Source organism: Artibeus jamaicensis, unplaced genomic scaffold (genome assembly GCF_021234435.1).
Source record: "Artibeus jamaicensis isolate MK-2021 breed Jamaican fruit bat unplaced genomic scaffold, CSHL_Jam_final scaffold_1964, whole genome shotgun sequence".
Taxonomy (NCBI): domain Eukaryota; kingdom Metazoa; phylum Chordata; class Mammalia; order Chiroptera; family Phyllostomidae; genus Artibeus; species Artibeus jamaicensis.
The window spans coordinates 58,110,399-58,127,029 of NW_026522030.1; the positions used below are offsets into that span (position 1 = coordinate 58,110,399).

At 45.2% G+C, this 16,631-nt stretch overlaps 1 protein-coding gene across 1 annotated transcript in view; it reads left to right on the forward strand.

Moving 5' to 3' along the window:
* The first annotated feature begins 2,345 nt into the window (after positions 1-2,345).
* MTAP (methylthioadenosine phosphorylase) overlaps positions 2,346-16,631 on the forward strand; it is a 52,592-nt gene continuing 38,306 nt past the window's right edge. The window contains exon 1 of the mRNA XM_037167991.2: positions 2,346-2,493. Coding sequence (XP_037023886.1) covers positions 2,461-2,493 — 33 coding nt within the window. The 5' untranslated portion in view covers positions 2,346-2,460. The remainder of the gene's footprint in view (positions 2,494-16,631) is intronic.

Here is a 16,631-nt window from a genome sequence, read left to right on the forward strand (position 1 = left end):
AAAGAACCTAGAAGGGTAGAATAAAATTTCTTTCTTCCTCACAATTACATATACTCTAGCAGATGGGCACCATTTCAAATTCATGGTCCCTGATCTGACATGGTTCCACAACCATGCCAAAACTTTGCCACCAATTTTTAAACCCCTAGTTCCCACTTTGCTGAGAAAATTAGGCCATCAGGAGTGATGCCCTGTAGGTTTACAAAACCTAGCCTTAAATGTGTCTAGAGTTCCCGTTTACCCTCTTTCTTCCAGGCCCATGTCCCTGTCCTCTGATGTAGCACGATGCCCCCGGCCATCCCTCTGGAATTCTTTGGTATCTTGCACCATTAGTCTCCTCATTCTATCAGTAGTATCTTCCAATTTTCCTTCCATGTGAACTTCCCCCTCTGCTTACAAATATATTAAAAACAGTGACTTCCTATCCTTTTCTTATCATGTTCCAATGTCTCCTCCCTTTTCATCCAAACCTGTTGAAAGAGGAATCCACCATCTCTCTTCCTCACCTCCAGACTGTCCCTCATGCCCTTCAGTCCGGCCAGTTTCCACTCTCGGTAGAGTAAGCAATGTGAGTATTTTGTTTCCGTGTTTGCTATTCTGAAGTCGAGGGCTCTGCAAGGAAGTGTTTAAAAGCTATTTGGTTTTAAAATTAACATTCAATTTATTAAGGTCACAAAATCAAAAACAAGTCTTCCTTAAGTATTTAAGTTCAACTTATAAATTTTACTATTCTATTTCTAAATTGGGTATGATGAGAAATATCATCAGTTTTTCAGTGATTAATCTTTTTATACCAAACAGAATAATTTCCCTCAATCCTCCTTTGTAATTATCTCAAATATTTTGAGCGTTTTTCAAAATTTTAACACATTTTCTTTCATTTTTAAGATTTTCAAATTCCTGACAAGACAAATTTATACCTATAAGCAAAATATTTTCAAGAACTCAAATATTTTTGAAAGAGAATTATTTGTATACTTGCAGAATTATCTACATTATTCACAAATATAGCAAACAATTTTTTCCACAGCTTATTATTGTCAGGCTAGAAGGGAATGCAAGGACTTCAATAATAGCAGCTGCTTTTATACTCAGATACTTCCCAACTCTATATATCTATCCCATCAGAAAAATTATTACTTTCGCACCATGAATGGTTTCAAGAACCATTGATCTGTCTCTTAATTCATAAACAGCCAATTACAAAGGTCCATCTAGCATTCTTTAAGTTCCTCCAACAGCCAATTACAAAGGTCCATCTAGCATTCTTTAAGTTCCTCCAAAACAGAATATAGATCACCGATAATCCTACCTGAGATTATTTCTTAGGAAATCTCACTATCTGATCCTTGTGGTCAAAAATAGTATGACCACCACTAATGGGTCGAGGCACTCAACCAATTTAATGGGACAGCCCCAGGGGTGCCTACACAAAGGGGAATCAACTATCATGCTAGAAAACCAAATATTTATGTAAATCACTCTGTAAATGGTTTATAAAAACATTTAATGTGGAGTCTTGCCATTTGAACTGTAAATGACCATATGTAAGTAATCAAGTGATTAGTGTGTTGCTTATATCTTGGATCTTGAACCTACAAAAACCTTCTTACCCTTGAAGCCACTGACACTGACTCGGGAATACATCTGTGCCCCCTTTCCTCTGATCACGACTCCCCTCCTCAAGTCCTGCTTGTCCAACTCCCATATCTCTGTTCTTAAATTTACTAGTCAATTATGACACTGTGTGTGTGTGTGTGTGTGTGTGTGTGTGTGTGTCTGTTTTGGAGGTGACCGACCAATGTGAAATGATGAAGACAGGAGTCTGATTCTGAATCTAGGTGTATTGGATGTTGCTTTGGGTGGGAGGGGTTACAGATGCTCCAGGCACTGTTGAGTCAGGACGGGAGAGTTAGGCAGTCTCATCTGCTTAAAAGACGCCCTTCAAATTGCAGATGAGTAAGCCATAGTGCGCCCCCTCCTGGTGATGGATTCACTCTCCGTGAGAACTGGAAGGCCGACCAGACAGATTTCACAGATGAGGCAGCTAATAGCTGGCAGAGCTGAGTGCAGCTCTTCCGTGTAGGGTTATTAAAGTTAACGGAGGTGATTAAAGGGCGGGGTAAAGAATCTAGAACCATAAAAGCCTCAGTAAATAGTCTCCATTATCATGATCATGAACCCGTTACTTATAATTGGGGATGGAATAAATAAACAAACACACCGACTAAGAAATAGAAAAGTCTGCAAAGGGGCGGACCGCGGGAACCTGGAATTGAGGAGGAGGGGAGATCCCACGCCAGCAGCCAATCCAGCTGTTCCGGGGAGGAAGAGGAGGAGCCAGAGCTGCTCCCGGATGCGCACTGCTCAGTTCTGCAGAGCCAGCTCTATCCCGCTCTGTTACTTCGTTTAGCGCGCAAGCCCCGCGTGCCCACCCTGCGGCCTCTCCCTGGCACAGAAATGGCCTCAGGTGCCACCCCTACAGCTGTGAAGGTGAGATTAACCATCTCAGCGGCTACCATCCACCCTGCAGGTGCTGCTTTGCTCCTCCCTCGGGGAAACGCGCCACGGGGCAGTGCGCCCCCGCCGCGGTGGGAAAGGTCTGAGGCACCGCAACCCTGGGCGGGTTTGGCTAGGGGCGGGGAGTGGGGCGTGAGGGAATGCTTGCAAACTTGCCCCCTCCACCTTTGGTCTGAGCTGTATCCTCCCCGCGCAGGACGTGGGCAAGCCCTTTGGGGAAGGACTGTGGGCCAGAGTTCCGCCCGCGCTCCAACCTTTCCCGAGCACTACTTTCCGGGGAGGTGGGTCCGGCTGAGGTGTCGGTGTGCTTGCAGCCGGTGAGACGGGCTCAGCGTGCTCTGCTGGACTCCAGCTTCCGCTGTGATTCCTCTCCGACTGCGGCCCACGTGGCGGGACGGCCTGCTTGCTTCCGGCTTTTCTTTTCATTGCAAACGTAGGACTTCCCCTGAAGTTTTACCCTGCAGCAGTGCTTCAGGCATCCGGAGACTTTTGCAGCACCAAAATGGAGTAGAAGGCGGCGCCCAGTTTGTAGGCCTCTGGCTTTAAACTGCTTTCTTTGCAATCTTGAAAGTTAGAGATCAGTTTCGTGGTGCTCACGGAATTCAGAACTCTTGGTACTAGAGATCTTGTTGAGGTAGGATCTTTAGCCCGAGGAGAGCACGAGTTCCGAAGGGTGCCCGGAGTTTCCCCGGGGCCTTTAAACATTTCTTTCCTGGTTGGTGTCTTCAGAGAGAGTGTGGAATTATAGTGCATAAGGAAAGATTGATCTTAAGATCTCGTCTCAGATCTTTATGATTTGCTAAGATGTCAGTTAACTTGAGAAATTTTTGCGATAGGGATTGGGGCCCCGCCGTCTATCCAAGTATGTCTTGGTTCCTCCGGAGAGAAGGCAAATCTCTGCGGTCTGCGTGTAATCAGGCAGAGTGATTATTAGTCCCTTGCAGCTTTTAATGAGACAGTTATGAAAGGGAGTGTGGCAGTCACACCTAAGCTATGACACTCCTTTTGCAATTTTGAAACGAATCTTGCGTTCAGAAATGTTTGTAGAACGCTTCTCCCTTTCCAGTTATGGAGAGCAAAGCAGAATTTTTATGAAATTCATTTGCAAAGTGAGTTCCTTAGGGTACCCATCCATAAAGTGGAGACTTTACTGCAGGGTTTGCTGGGACGTTTAAAATTGTATAGTCTGGCTAGCGCATGGTTGAAATTCGTTCAGTGGTAGTGCTTTTAAGTGGGGGAGCTGAGATTAATTCTGAATATCTTTTCTCCAACATACTATGTTGGTATCATGATAGGTATTATGATAGGTATCATGGCCACTGCTTTCAATGGGCAAGCAACAAACTCTTACCTTTAATATTACACTTACAGTGATAGTAAAAACAGAGAGGGGTGGTATTTTAAACAGTCTCATTTGAATCTGGTTCAGCATTCTCCCTGCCACACAGTTTTCCTGTAAAATCAGTGCCACGCCTTCAAGTGGAGAGAGGGCACTGTGATTGGAGCCTGATGTAAGTATTGAATGCGGTATATTTTTGGTCTTCTCAAGCTGCTGAAATTCAAATTAAGAAGTATAAACAAGGCCCTGGCTGGTGTAGCTCAGTGGATTGAGCTCAGGCATGCAAACTAAGGGATCTCGGTTTGATTCCCGGTCAGTCAGGGCACATGCCTGGGTTGCAGGCCAGTTCCCAGCAGGGGACACGGGAGAGGCAACCATACATTGATATTTCTCACCCTCGCTCCTTCCCTTCCCCTCTAAAGATAAATGGATAAAATCTTTAAAAATTTATTTTAAAAAATATATAAACAAGGTTAGGCCAGCCTGTTGCTTTCTGTCTTTGAGGTTAGAAAGGTAATAGTGCCTTTGCTGCTGAGAATCCATGGTGCTAACACCAACTTTCCCAGACTGCTGAGGCAACATCCGGTCTAGAAAACAGGAGGTGCTAATGCCCAGAGAAAAATAGGCTAATAAAACCACATCCTGTCCCCAGACCATGGAATGTAGAGCTGGAATGTCCCTGAAGACCAGATAGCCACACAAACCCCTTTTTGTGGATTTGAAACTGAGGCTCAGAAAGGTCAGCTAGGGTGTCCAGCATTATACAGTCAGACCTAGATAGTGACCGGATGGGGCCTAGTGCCTGACGTTCCACCACGTAGGTGTTCTGAGGCATTTCTAATCTGGCATGTGATCTCTGTGCCCGTTTCATTGTGGGTAGAGCCTTAAGGATCTAGAGGGAGTGTAGAGTGAATGCACAAAGCCAGCTGCCTCCCTGTGCTCAGTGGACGCTCACCCGCCATACTAATAACAGCCAGGGTCTGGGAGAGCCTCCATCATCAGCATTGGCCGTGGCCAGGTGGTATGCTTGACCATGCAGAGGGCTGAATGGGTCAGTGGGTTCAGACACAGCATTCTGGAGGCCTCCTTCAATGGGCTGTGTGTGGCTCTCCCACGTAGCTTCCCAGCTTTCACTCTGGGGAGTTAAAAATAAGTCTTATTTATCATGGTTGCTATGACAGAGAGAGGGTATAGTTCCATTACAGATGGGTAATGGGCTGTTAACAAAATGGTACTAAGAGGGGTGGGTAAGTCATGGAGTCTAGACTTTGGAGAATGGGCCCCTTATGTTCATCTCTTGGCTGTCTGAGTGTAGTTGGCAAAGTCCTTCAGATTGAAAGTCCTTGAGTGACCCTCAGAAAGTGGGGGACAACCCGCATGCCCCAGTTGGGTATGACCAGCGTGCCTTTATTTTTTGCCCAGGGACATGATGGCATTTTGGTTAGGACAGTTCCTCCTTTCATAGGACTATCCTGAGTACATCCTTGGCTCCACAGCCAACCTACATACCCCGCCCCTCCCTCCCCCCCCCACACACACACAATGTGCCAGTAACACTCCTTCAAATCATCGTGACAACCAGAAATGTCCCCATGGGTGTCTAGACACCCCCAGAAGGGCTGGTTCACACTTGGTTGAGAGATCCTGGCCTAAGTCCCTGAGGCAGAGGCTGCCTGGTGAGGAGATGTAGGAGCAACCAGGTTTGTGTCCTGAATAGCAGAGACAAACAAAATAAAAGAGATCTGTGTTGCTTTGAGGAAGTTTATTTTGACCTTGTCTTTTGCTGAAGGTAGAATGGTATGCAGGGATAGTGACCAATACTAATGCATTTGATTTTAATAATTCTGGATATCTTTTTTTAAGACTTATTTATTTTTAGAGAGGGGAGAGGAGAGATAGAGGGAAAGAAGCATCAATGTGTGGTTGCCTCTCGCACGCCCGACAGCACTTACAGAGATAACATGAACTTTTTCATAAACCCAGACAAAAAAAGTATATTTCACGTTAATAACTTGAAGAGACATTAACTTAATATAAACTATCTATTTGGATTCTTGGCGATTTCTGCATTTCTAAAGTGTGCTCAGAAGTCAGCTGTTTTATTATCAAATGCTTGTGGCAACTCAAAGCAGCCTGGAGAAGAGGCGGGGGAGATACCAGCCTTGGGCTTGTTCCTGGGACCACAGCTCTTGGGCATCTACAAGGAGGATTCAGAATGTTTAAAAGACTCATTTTTGTAATTTTTTCTTAGTTTTACTGTCTGAGAGGAGAATGAGATCTCCCCCCCCCCCTTTTTAAACCATGAATTTTAATCCTTTCTGAGTAAAATCCTCATGGTATAACAACATGAAAGTTTGTACATTAGAGATCTTGTCCCATTACCAGGCCTTTGGCAAAACAATTTGAGATCAGACTGAGCCATTCCTTTCAAAATAGAAACAAGAACAGTATATAAAGCAAAGACAAAGTTTAAATATGTACATGAGTATGCTCAAACTAAATCCTCTAAAAGTGGGACTGGGACTAGCCTTAGACTCTTGTCTCACACCTACCAGTACCGCGAATGACCCTGACGAGATCCAAATGCTGGAGGCTAAGGATTCCCAGTATGTACAAAACAGCAGAGATCAAACCAAGTTGCTAAAAGATAAGAAAGCAAGCAAAAAACTGTAACCAAAGTTTTATTTCAGACAGGTAGAAAAGTTGAGAGTTCTCAAACAGAAACAGACTTGTTCCTACAAAGGAACAGAGAAACCAAACTAATAGATGATTAAAAAGCAGCATGCAACAAGAAAAGCAAATAATATGCCAACCCAAACCAGAAAAGTGCTCCAACCAAATCCCACACTTGGGAACTACGATTTTCTTCATGTTGCTGACTTGTGCCTCCTGCTGAGCAGCACCTGTTGACTCCTACCAAATCCCAAATGGTCACAAGGAACCCAAGTGGTAGGGCAGGTGCTCCCGGGTGTGCACGCCAAGGAGTTACCCAGTCTGGGCTCCTCAGCCCAACAACCTGTTTCCTTTCACCAGCAAAGCATGTAAAGGTGGCTGATGCCTTGAGAGGGAGAGCAGGAAGAGTCCCCCAAGTAAAGAACGCTTGGCAGCTCCTGGGAAATTCTTGCAGTCCCAGGCACAGGGTCGTCCTGCCACAAGCGGCTGGGACTCTAGTCTGGGCCCTCTGGGCCTTCCGGAGTTCATGTTTTCCCATCAGGGTTGCCAAAAACTAATCGAAATGCAGGTCCAGCCAGCTGTTGCTACAAAAGCCAATAGTCGAGAGGCAGGTGCTGATGTAATGGAAAGTGGTTTATTCAGGTGCCAGCCAGCTGGAAGATGAGGGACTCGTGTCTTGAAGCCCATTTCCTGGGAAGATGGGAGACTCACATCTCAGCCCATCTCCCTGTCTCAGTGGAGGCAGAGGTTTTTATAAGGAAGGAGAGGGGAACAGAACAAAGAGACCATGGGAGGGGGTTGCAAAGTCCTCCACGTGCAGACGAGCACAGTCCATTCCAATACGGCAAGTGGTGGTCCAGTGTGCATCCTGGTTCAGTCATTCTGGCTTTACAACATCCTGGTTGAAGGTCAGCATATTTCCTAAAGTTGAGATGCCTGAAGGTTGGGGGATGTATCTTTTGATACATCCTAGTTAGTTCCTAGGATTCTTATGCAAACATGCTTTTTTTTAAAAGATTTTTACTTATCTTTAGAGGGGAAGGGAAGGAGAGAGGGAGAGAAATATTAATGTATGGTTGCCTCTCTTGCGTCCCCTGCTGGGAACTGGCCTGCAACCCAGGCATGTGCCCTGATAGGGAATCAGACATCGATCCTTTGGTTCACAGGCCTACGCTCAATCTACTGAGTTACACCAGTCAGGTGAATGTACTCTTAAAAGAAGTCAATAAATAAAGTTAATTGTGGTAAAATAAAAGCTTCCATTTATCCCCAGGTATGCTACTTTACCATTTTAGCAAAGATCTTACCTCCTTCAGATAATGTTCTTTAAACATTTTTTTTTACTTTTTCAAAAAATTTATTAATTATTGTTCAGGTATAGTTTTCTGCCTTTTACCCCCATCCCAGCCCACCCCCCCCAGGGCTCCCAACCTCCCTCCCATTTCCAGCCCCTCCTTAGTTTTTGTCCATGTGTCCTTTACTCTAGTTCCTGTAAATCCTTCCCCTTTTCCCCCTGAAATTCCCTCCTCTCTCCCCTCTGGTCACTGTCCCCCTGTTCTCTATTTCAGTGTCTTTGTTTTTATTTTGCTTGCTTGTTTGTTTCGTTGTTTAGCTTCCTGTTAAAGGTGAGATCATATGGTATTTGTCTTTCAACACCTGGCTTATTTCACTCAGCATAATGCTTTCCAGTTCCATCCAAGCCATTGCAAAGGGTGTGAGCTCCTTCTTTCTTTCTGCTGCATAGAATTCCATTGTGTATATGTACCACAATTTTTTGAGCCATTCATTTACTGATGGGCACCTAGGTTGCTTCCAACTCTTGGCTGTTGTAAATTGTGCTGCTATGAACATTGGGGTGCATAGGTTCTTTTGGATTGGTGTTTTAAGGTTCTTAGGATATAATCCCAGCAGTGGAATTACTGGATCAAAAGACAGGTCCATTTTTAGTTTTTTTAGAAAATTTCATACCGTTTTCCACAGTGGTTGTACCAGTCTGCAATCCCACCAACAATGAACTAGGGTCCCCTCTTCTCCACAACCTCTCCAACATTTGTTGTTTGTTGCCTTGTTTATGATGGCCATCCTGACTGGTGTAAAGTGGTATCTCATTGCGGTTTTAATTTGCATCTCTCTGATAGCTAGTGATATTGAGCATCTTTTCATGTATCCCTGGATCTTCTGGATGTCCTCCTTGGAGAAATGTCAGTTCAAGTCCTTTGCCCACTTTTTAATTGGGTTGCTTGTCTTCTTAGAGTGGAGTCGTGTAAGTTCTTTGTATATTTTGGAGATTAAACCCTTGTGTGAGATATCATTGGCAATTATGTTTTCCCATACAGTTGGTTGTCTTTTTATTTTAATACTATTTTCTTTAGCCACGCAGAAGCGTTTTATTTTGATGAGATTTCATTTGTTTATTCTTTCCTTTATGTCCTTTGCTCTGGGGGACATGTCAGTAAAAAAGTTGCTGCGTGAAATATCTGAGATTTTCTTGCCAATGTTCTCCTCTAGGACTTTAATGGTGTCATGGTTTATATTTACAAACATGCTATTTATTTACAAGCTACATATTAGTCTGTAAGAGACAGCACTTACAGAAACAATGTCAAAAGAATGGTAAGGTGATTTTCCGCTGTTATGCACCCACCTGAGTATATATTAGAAATGCAAATTCTCAGGCCTCACCTAAGTCCCGAATTAGAAGCTCTAGGGGTTCCCCGGGAACCCCACAATCTGGGCTCAGAGGAACCTCAGTCTGTTTAGGTGCCCACTCAGGTGTGGCAACCACTGACCCAGGGAACTTAGAAAAGGCTGAACTGACACGTGCACCGGCTCACAGTGCCCGCGGCATCATGGGTGAGACGGGAGACAAATTCACACGGACTACTGAGTCCTGTGGAGGAAAAGGGACAGCACTGCTACTCTCTCAAGGGTGTTTTTTTTTTTTTTAAGATTTTTATTTATCTTTAGAGGGGAAGGGAAGGAGAGAGGGAGAGAAATATCAATGTGTGGTTGCCTCTTGTGTGTCCCCTGCTGGGAACTGGCCTGCAGCACAGGCATGTGCCCTAACTGGGAATTGAACCGCGATCCTCTGGTCTGCAGGCCCCTGCTCAATTCTGTCAGCCACACCAGCCAGGGCTAGACAGGTTTTTATTGGTTTTTTTGCACAGGAGTTCAGGTACAACTTATTAACCACTGTCAGGCAGTAAACAGTAGATAGCATACAAAGAACTATTAGAGCTTCTTCTAAGTCAGGGTCTATCAGCTAAAAGGCTACAAAACTTTGGAAAACAAATTCATTTCCTGCTCTGGCCTTGATCATTTAACTAAGAGCATTCCTTTCTCAGACCCGATCACCCAGGGCCCAGGGCCATTCCCAGCACAGGGCTGCACCACACTCTGTCATTGTTTCAGGCTTAAGTCAGGCAAAGGAGGCAGATAGCCGAGGAATTCTCGGAGACTTACTGCAGACAGACAGGGCTCAGGCTTCGTCAAAGCCAAGGGGCGAGGGTCCATCACCCCCTTTCTCCATAGCCCCCCAAGTCCTTCCCTGGTTCCTCCACGTGATCATGCCTGTCTTAGGTCAATCCTCCCTTGAGGAATTTCACCCATCATTGACTAACTGACCAAGCATTGGGGGCAGTGATGGATGAAGCAGAAGCAGCGCTCCTGCCAGGGAGATAAGCTTTGTCTCCTTAGTGGCTCACAGTCCAGAGGTTGCTCACTCAGCCTTATTTGGGGGGGGGGGGGGGGTTACAGCTCCTGAAACCAGGCGGGGCAGTTCCCATCACTGAACACCTGCACTTTAATCGGCTCCTCGGGTGATTCTTAGTGTACTAGTTTCCTGTGACCGCTGTAAGGGTTACCACAAACCGGATGGCTTAAAACAAGGCCCACGTATTCTCTCACAGTTCTAGAGGTCAGAAGTCCATGAGGAGTGCGATGGAGCTGAATCAAGGTGTCATTGGGGCAGGGCAGGTTGCTTGGAGCATCTAAGAAAGAATCTGTCTCCTTGCCTTTTCCAAGGTCTAGGGGTCATGGGCAGTTCTTGTCTCTTGACCGGTATCACATCGCCTTTTCTCTCTCTGTCCATCATCACATCACCTTCCTCCATATTTGATCATCTCGTAAGGACCCTTGTGATTGCATTTAAGGCCTGCCAAGATAATCCAGGATAATCTCCTCATCGAAAAGTCTTTAATCACAGGAAGTAATAATCACAGATTCTGGGGATTAGGACAGATAACATCTCTATCAGGGGCTATTATTCAGCCAGTGACACTCCTTATTTTAGAATTTCACTATCTAGCCCTGGCTGGTGTGGCTTAGTGGTTTGAGTGCTGGCCTGCAAACCAAAGGCTTGCCAGTTGGATTCCCAGTGGGGGCACATGCCTGGGTTGTGGGCCAGGTCCTCAGTGGAAAATGCATGAGAGGCAACCACACACTGATATTTCCCCACCTTCTCTAAAAATAAATAAAAATGTTTTTGTTTGTTTGTTTGTTTGTTTCTGCTGTCTAGCCCTGGCCAATGTAACTCGGTTGGGGCATCATCTTGTAACTGAGGGGCTGCAGATTCCTTTCCTGGTCGAGGCCATGCCTGGGTTGCAGGTTCAGTCCCCAGTTTGGATGTGTACAGTCCCTAGTACGGGCACATGCAACCCCTGGTCCAGGTGTGTATGGGAAGCAACCAGTCAGTGCTTATCTCTCACATCGGTATTTCTCTCCCCTCCTCTGTCTTTAAAAAAGTAATGAAATAATGTCCTCCGGTGAGGATTTCTTTAAAAAAATTAGAATTTCACGAGAGCTAGGTCCTGGAGCAGGGGCTCAGTTCTGGCTGCACATTTGATCCACCTGAGGAGTTTTAAGTAAACGAATTCTGCCTCGGCCAACTCATCAGAATCTCTGCAGTGTGTGGCCTGGGCTTTGGTATTGAAAGCTCACTGGTGAGTCTAATATAATACAGCAGCGGACCCAGGGGGACGCTGGGAAGGAGCCTGCTGTTCTCAAGCAGAGGCACACTTTAGACTCTAAAGTCTGCAGGGGTGTCAAACTCACTGTCACTGGGGGCCATGTCAGCCTTGAGGTTGCCTTCAAAGGGCCGGATGTAATTTTAGGACTGTATAAATGTAACTACTAGGGGCAAGGAGCGAGCTCGGTGCTGTGCCTGATAAAACAAGGTGGGGGTCCTGATTCGGCCTGCGGGCCTTGTGTTCGCCGCCTCTGCTTTGGAGATTACAGCAAGCTCTCAGAAAAATCCTCAAAAAAGTATTGACTGTTTCAGGAGTTGAACCGTATCTCCAAGAGGATGTCTACCCCTTAGAATAATATCTTGACTTTGCAGTTGGTGAAATAAAAACTATGGATGTTCTAAATTCTCAGTTATTCCTGACCAAAATATATAGTCTTACTCACTTGTTTATTAGGGCTACCATAACAAAGTACCATAGATTGGGTGGCTTAAGCAACGGAAATTTATTTCATCATGATGCTGGAGGCTGGAAGTTCAAAATCAAGGTATTAGATTTTATCTGAGGCCTCTCCTCTTGGCTGGCAGATGGCCTTTCTGTGTCTTTACATGGTTGTCCTGCGTGCCTGTGCCCTAGTGTCTTATAAGGTCCCAGTCGTGCTGGATAACGCCCCCCCCCCCGCCCTCCCACCTCCCCCAAAGACCTCATTTAACTCTGTCTCTTCAAATAACCTATTTCCCCAGATAGTCACACTCTGAGGTATTGTGGGTTAGGGCTTCATATAGATATGGGGGACACAGTTGAGCCCATAATCATCACCCACAGGGGTGGCTTATACAGGGGTTATCTTGTCAGAGATGGAGCCAGCAGCTCTTTCCATGGACATTATTGCAGGTTTTGAACAGGCCTTCCACCCTGACAGAACTGTAGCCACATTCTCCCCATACAACTGGACTTCCGGGATCTATCAAGGCCCTGGGAGGCCTCAAAACCAGTTTGGCTCAATAAGGAGGAGGGCTTCCGTCCGCTGCACTGGCCAGACTTGTCAGTGGCAGCCAGAGCTGAGGGACTGAAGAGCTCAGACCAGCGGTTGCTGCCAGCTCCAGCTCTGGCTCTTTTGCTTCCTGAGCTTGAACACTCAGATGCGGCCCACCCGCTTGGCAGGAGCTACTCTCAGCTGCTCGGGGTTCTGGTGTTTGGAGAGTGGTACCCTGGAGTTCCTTAGGTTGTGTGTCCAGGTGTCAGTGATGGTGTGTGGTTCCTGAAACCAAGCGGAGTGTATGGAATCTCCTGGGTCCAGGTTTAGTATGAGCCCTTTCAGCATTGCTGGAAGTAACCATTCTGCCCAAGTAAGTCAATATTTAGTTACGTAAAATGCTTTCATAGTGTCTCAAAAAGTCAAATTGTCTCTTAAGGACACTGGCTTGATGGCTGTCAGTGGGAAAGTGTGGGATGAATTACTAGTGGTTAAAATCTGGCATTGACCTTGGTTGGCCAGGAATCCCTATGCAGAACTTTGTCTTGTGTAATGAAGAAGTCCTGGCAGGGCAGAGTTGGCCCAGAAGTTCCGTCTCAGTGCTGGAGCATATTTCCTAGGCAGGCAGCCAGCCAAGATGTGCCTAGACCCAGGGCTGTTGCTTCTGGCCCAGGAGGCCTGGTAAGATTGTCGTTGCTTCCTGAGCTGTGCGAGGTCACTAACAGAGAGTCCCCCAGCCCTCCAAGGTGGAGGGCTGATACCCGGCATCACTGTTTCTAAGCTTGCTCGGCGACCTTGGTCTACAACTTGACCTCTCTGAGCATCAGTTTTCTCACAGGATGGAGACAAAAATTGTCTAATAGGGTATGATGTTGTAAGGAATCCCAGGGGATATTGGAAGGTAGCACATCGTAGTGGTCACGCTTGAAAGACCAGGGTTCCTATTCCGGCTTGGCTCCTTGTGATTGGCTCATAGAGGGGGCTTTTAATTTTTATGCTTTCTCTTTTCATTTTGTAAAATGGGTACAGTACTGTAAGGTCTGTCCTGTAGGAGAGTTGTGAAGATCAAACGAGGTAAAGGCCGTTGAAGCACGTAGCATAGTGCCTGTGACGTGTAATAGCTCAGATACAGTTTTTTTTTTTTAAGATTTTATTTATTTATTTATCTTTAGAGGGGAAGGGAAGGAGAGAGGGAGAGAAACATCAATGTATTTTTTTATATCGTCACCTGAGGATATGTTTACTGATTTTTAGAGAAACTGAGGGAGAGGATGCAGCGGGAGGAGCAGGGGGGAGTCATCAGTGTGACAGAAACATCCATTGGTTTCCTTCTGCGCTCACCCTGTCCTGCTCCTGACCTGGGATCGAACCCTGAGCCTAGGTACCTGCGCTGACCAGGGATTGAACCCACAACCTTTAGGGCAGCACTGTTACTTTTTTTTTTTTTTTTTTTTTTTTCATCAAAGCATTACCAATGCTGGCATTGAGTTGACTTGAATTTAGAAGTTGCAAAATTAGGCTATCCCTGCTTGGAAGTTTCGTCCTCGTGGTACTTTACTGTGGGGCCAGCAGGTGGCGACATTGCCACATCTTGGCACTGCGGCCTCAATCTACAGCTGCATGAAGAAAATGGTTAGATGGGAGAAATAGACAAAAAACTGTACTTGAAAAACAGCTAAATAAAATTAATTTAAAAAAAAAGAAAAGAAAATGGTTAGAAATTCAATTCCCTGGGGTGGCAGTACTCACTTGCTACACTTGTTTTGTGTCTCTTGTAAGGTAAATGTTTCCATAAACAACTAGCACCAGTTTGGGGACTGGATGGACTCTCCTGTAGATAATTCCAGGGCCAGAGACCACATCCTGGCCTTTCCGGCTAACAATAGCAGCCCTTGCTTTCATGCCGGGTACTACATGTTCCTTGCAGAGGGCTGAATGACCAGCTCCCTGATGCAAGGTTATCATGTAGCCAGTGTGGTGTGGGCTGGAGCTTGGGGCTGCTGAGGATGGACGGACTCAAAGGCCCTGAACTTCAGTAGGATCCCTGTTAGCATTTCTTATCTGAGCCTGGTTTCAAAACAGTCAGGTGTGTTTTGTGTATATGAGCCTGACAGTCCAGAATGTGAGATGCGATGCCCCAGGGGACATCCAGAAACAGCCAAGTCAAAAAAGGTCATGTGTTTAAAAATAAATGGAGGTTTTCGCAGAGGCTGAATCCCTGAAGATTACACTGAGAATAATTTCAGAGTCAGCAGTTCAGTTCCGTGGGGCATGTGCCAGACAGTTACTAGTCAGTCCCCTGTGATCGGTGGTGCTACAGAGGGACTTGGAATGAAGGATAAAATGGAGAAGCCAGCCAGAGGATGGGTTAGGGTTGCATGAAACTGTGATCTTTAAAAAGAAAAAATTCTGTTGGACTGGCATGATTTAAATTCAAATGTTCCTTTGAGTGAACATTTCAGTTGATTTAAAAACACTAAATGTGGCCAAGTGGTTAGTCTGTACCTTTGATGTTAAAAATTGTAACAAGGTAAAGACATGGGGTTGGCATAGATTTTTTAAAACTGGTTTAGGCACTTGAGGAAGTTGGGAAAGTTCTACATCATTTAGCAGCCAGGCCTTCAGCAGAGTCTTACCAAATTGCCCTTATTTTCTCTTTTGTTGACTTTTTTTCTTGAGGAAACTGAGGGCCAGAGAGGTAACCATTTTTCCTTATATGCTAATTTTATATTTTCACTTATATTAATATAAACCAGCTGACCTGATCTGGAAAGTACTCAGATGTTCAGTTAATTCTTAACTCACAATTTTTTTCCCCAAGGAGCTGCTTTCTTCCATTTAGTGGAAATTTTTCTCAAGTGAAAATAGATTTAAAGCTTTTCATTGAAAAAAAAAATGTTCAGCTCAATTTCCATTAGGTTTCTTAATAAATTGTCATCTCTGTTGCCTGTTGCTGACAGTTTTTAACATTTTTTAGAAGGAGAGGCATTGATTTGCTGCCCCACCAATGAATTTATTCATTCATTGGTTGCTTCTTGTATGTGCCCTAACTGGGGATCGAACCTGCAACCTTGGCATATTAGGATGAGGCCCTGAGCTACCCAGCCAGGGCTCTTGCTGACGACTGAAATACCAAGATTTTGCTGGGAACCTAACCTCTACAGGGCAGGGTCTCTGAGGAGTCAGGAGGATTGGGGTGGTGGATCCCCCAGGATGAGAGGTGCCGGTCAGTCTGGGGGGGTGTGGCGGCCCTGGCCCCTGGGCCACACAGCAGCGGGGCCTGAGCTCTGCAAGGTGCCGTGCCCGGGAGTCTAAGAGGGGCCATTGCCTTCCCCTAGGGAGCAACCTTCCTAACGATTTCATTTATTTAATTTTTAGTTGGCTGGCTAGTTAATATTTTTGTTATCTTTGTAATCATTCTTGTTTGTGTTTCTTAGTCATCAAATTAGAGTAAGTCTAGACAGCAGCACCTGGTTTCTTTCCCTCCGAGTGGTTCCTGAAGACAAGGACTATTCCGTTGTTTTCTGGAAAATGCAAGGCAGCGCTGGGATTTTTTTTTTTTTTAAGTTAGGACTACTTTGAATGACTTATTTATATTTACATTTGGGTTTTGTAAGTATATGTGAGGCTAACTTTTTGTGCTATTCCATACTCTCCTACCTGTGATCCCTGGCAGTTCTGATTTGAGTGGCACAGGAAAGAGAGAAAATCTGTTTTGTTTCTTCAAATAGGCATATTGTAGAGAAGTGGGGAGAGAGAATGAGAGAAACAAACTTTGATGTGAGAGGGAAATATTGATTGGCTGCCTCCCATACACTGGTGAGGACTGAACCACAGCCTAGGTATGTGCCCTCACCAGGAATCGAACCTGCAACCTTTTGGTGTAAGGGACCTTGCTCCAACCAACTGAGCCACTCCAGCCAGGGCTCTTTCTTGTTCCTTTAACTAATGGAGCAGTGAGAAAGCATGACAGAGTGCCTGTACAACATACTTTCTATCTCGGTAATCTTTTGAATACTGTTTATTCTGTAGCCCATTTGGTAGAGAGTGGAAAATCAGAGAGTACTCTCTGCAACCACATTTGCCTATTTTTAAGTTTGGTTTTCTGTTTAAACTAAAGTACTGTTCACTGCTAATTTTTCAAATTACCAGCAATAAA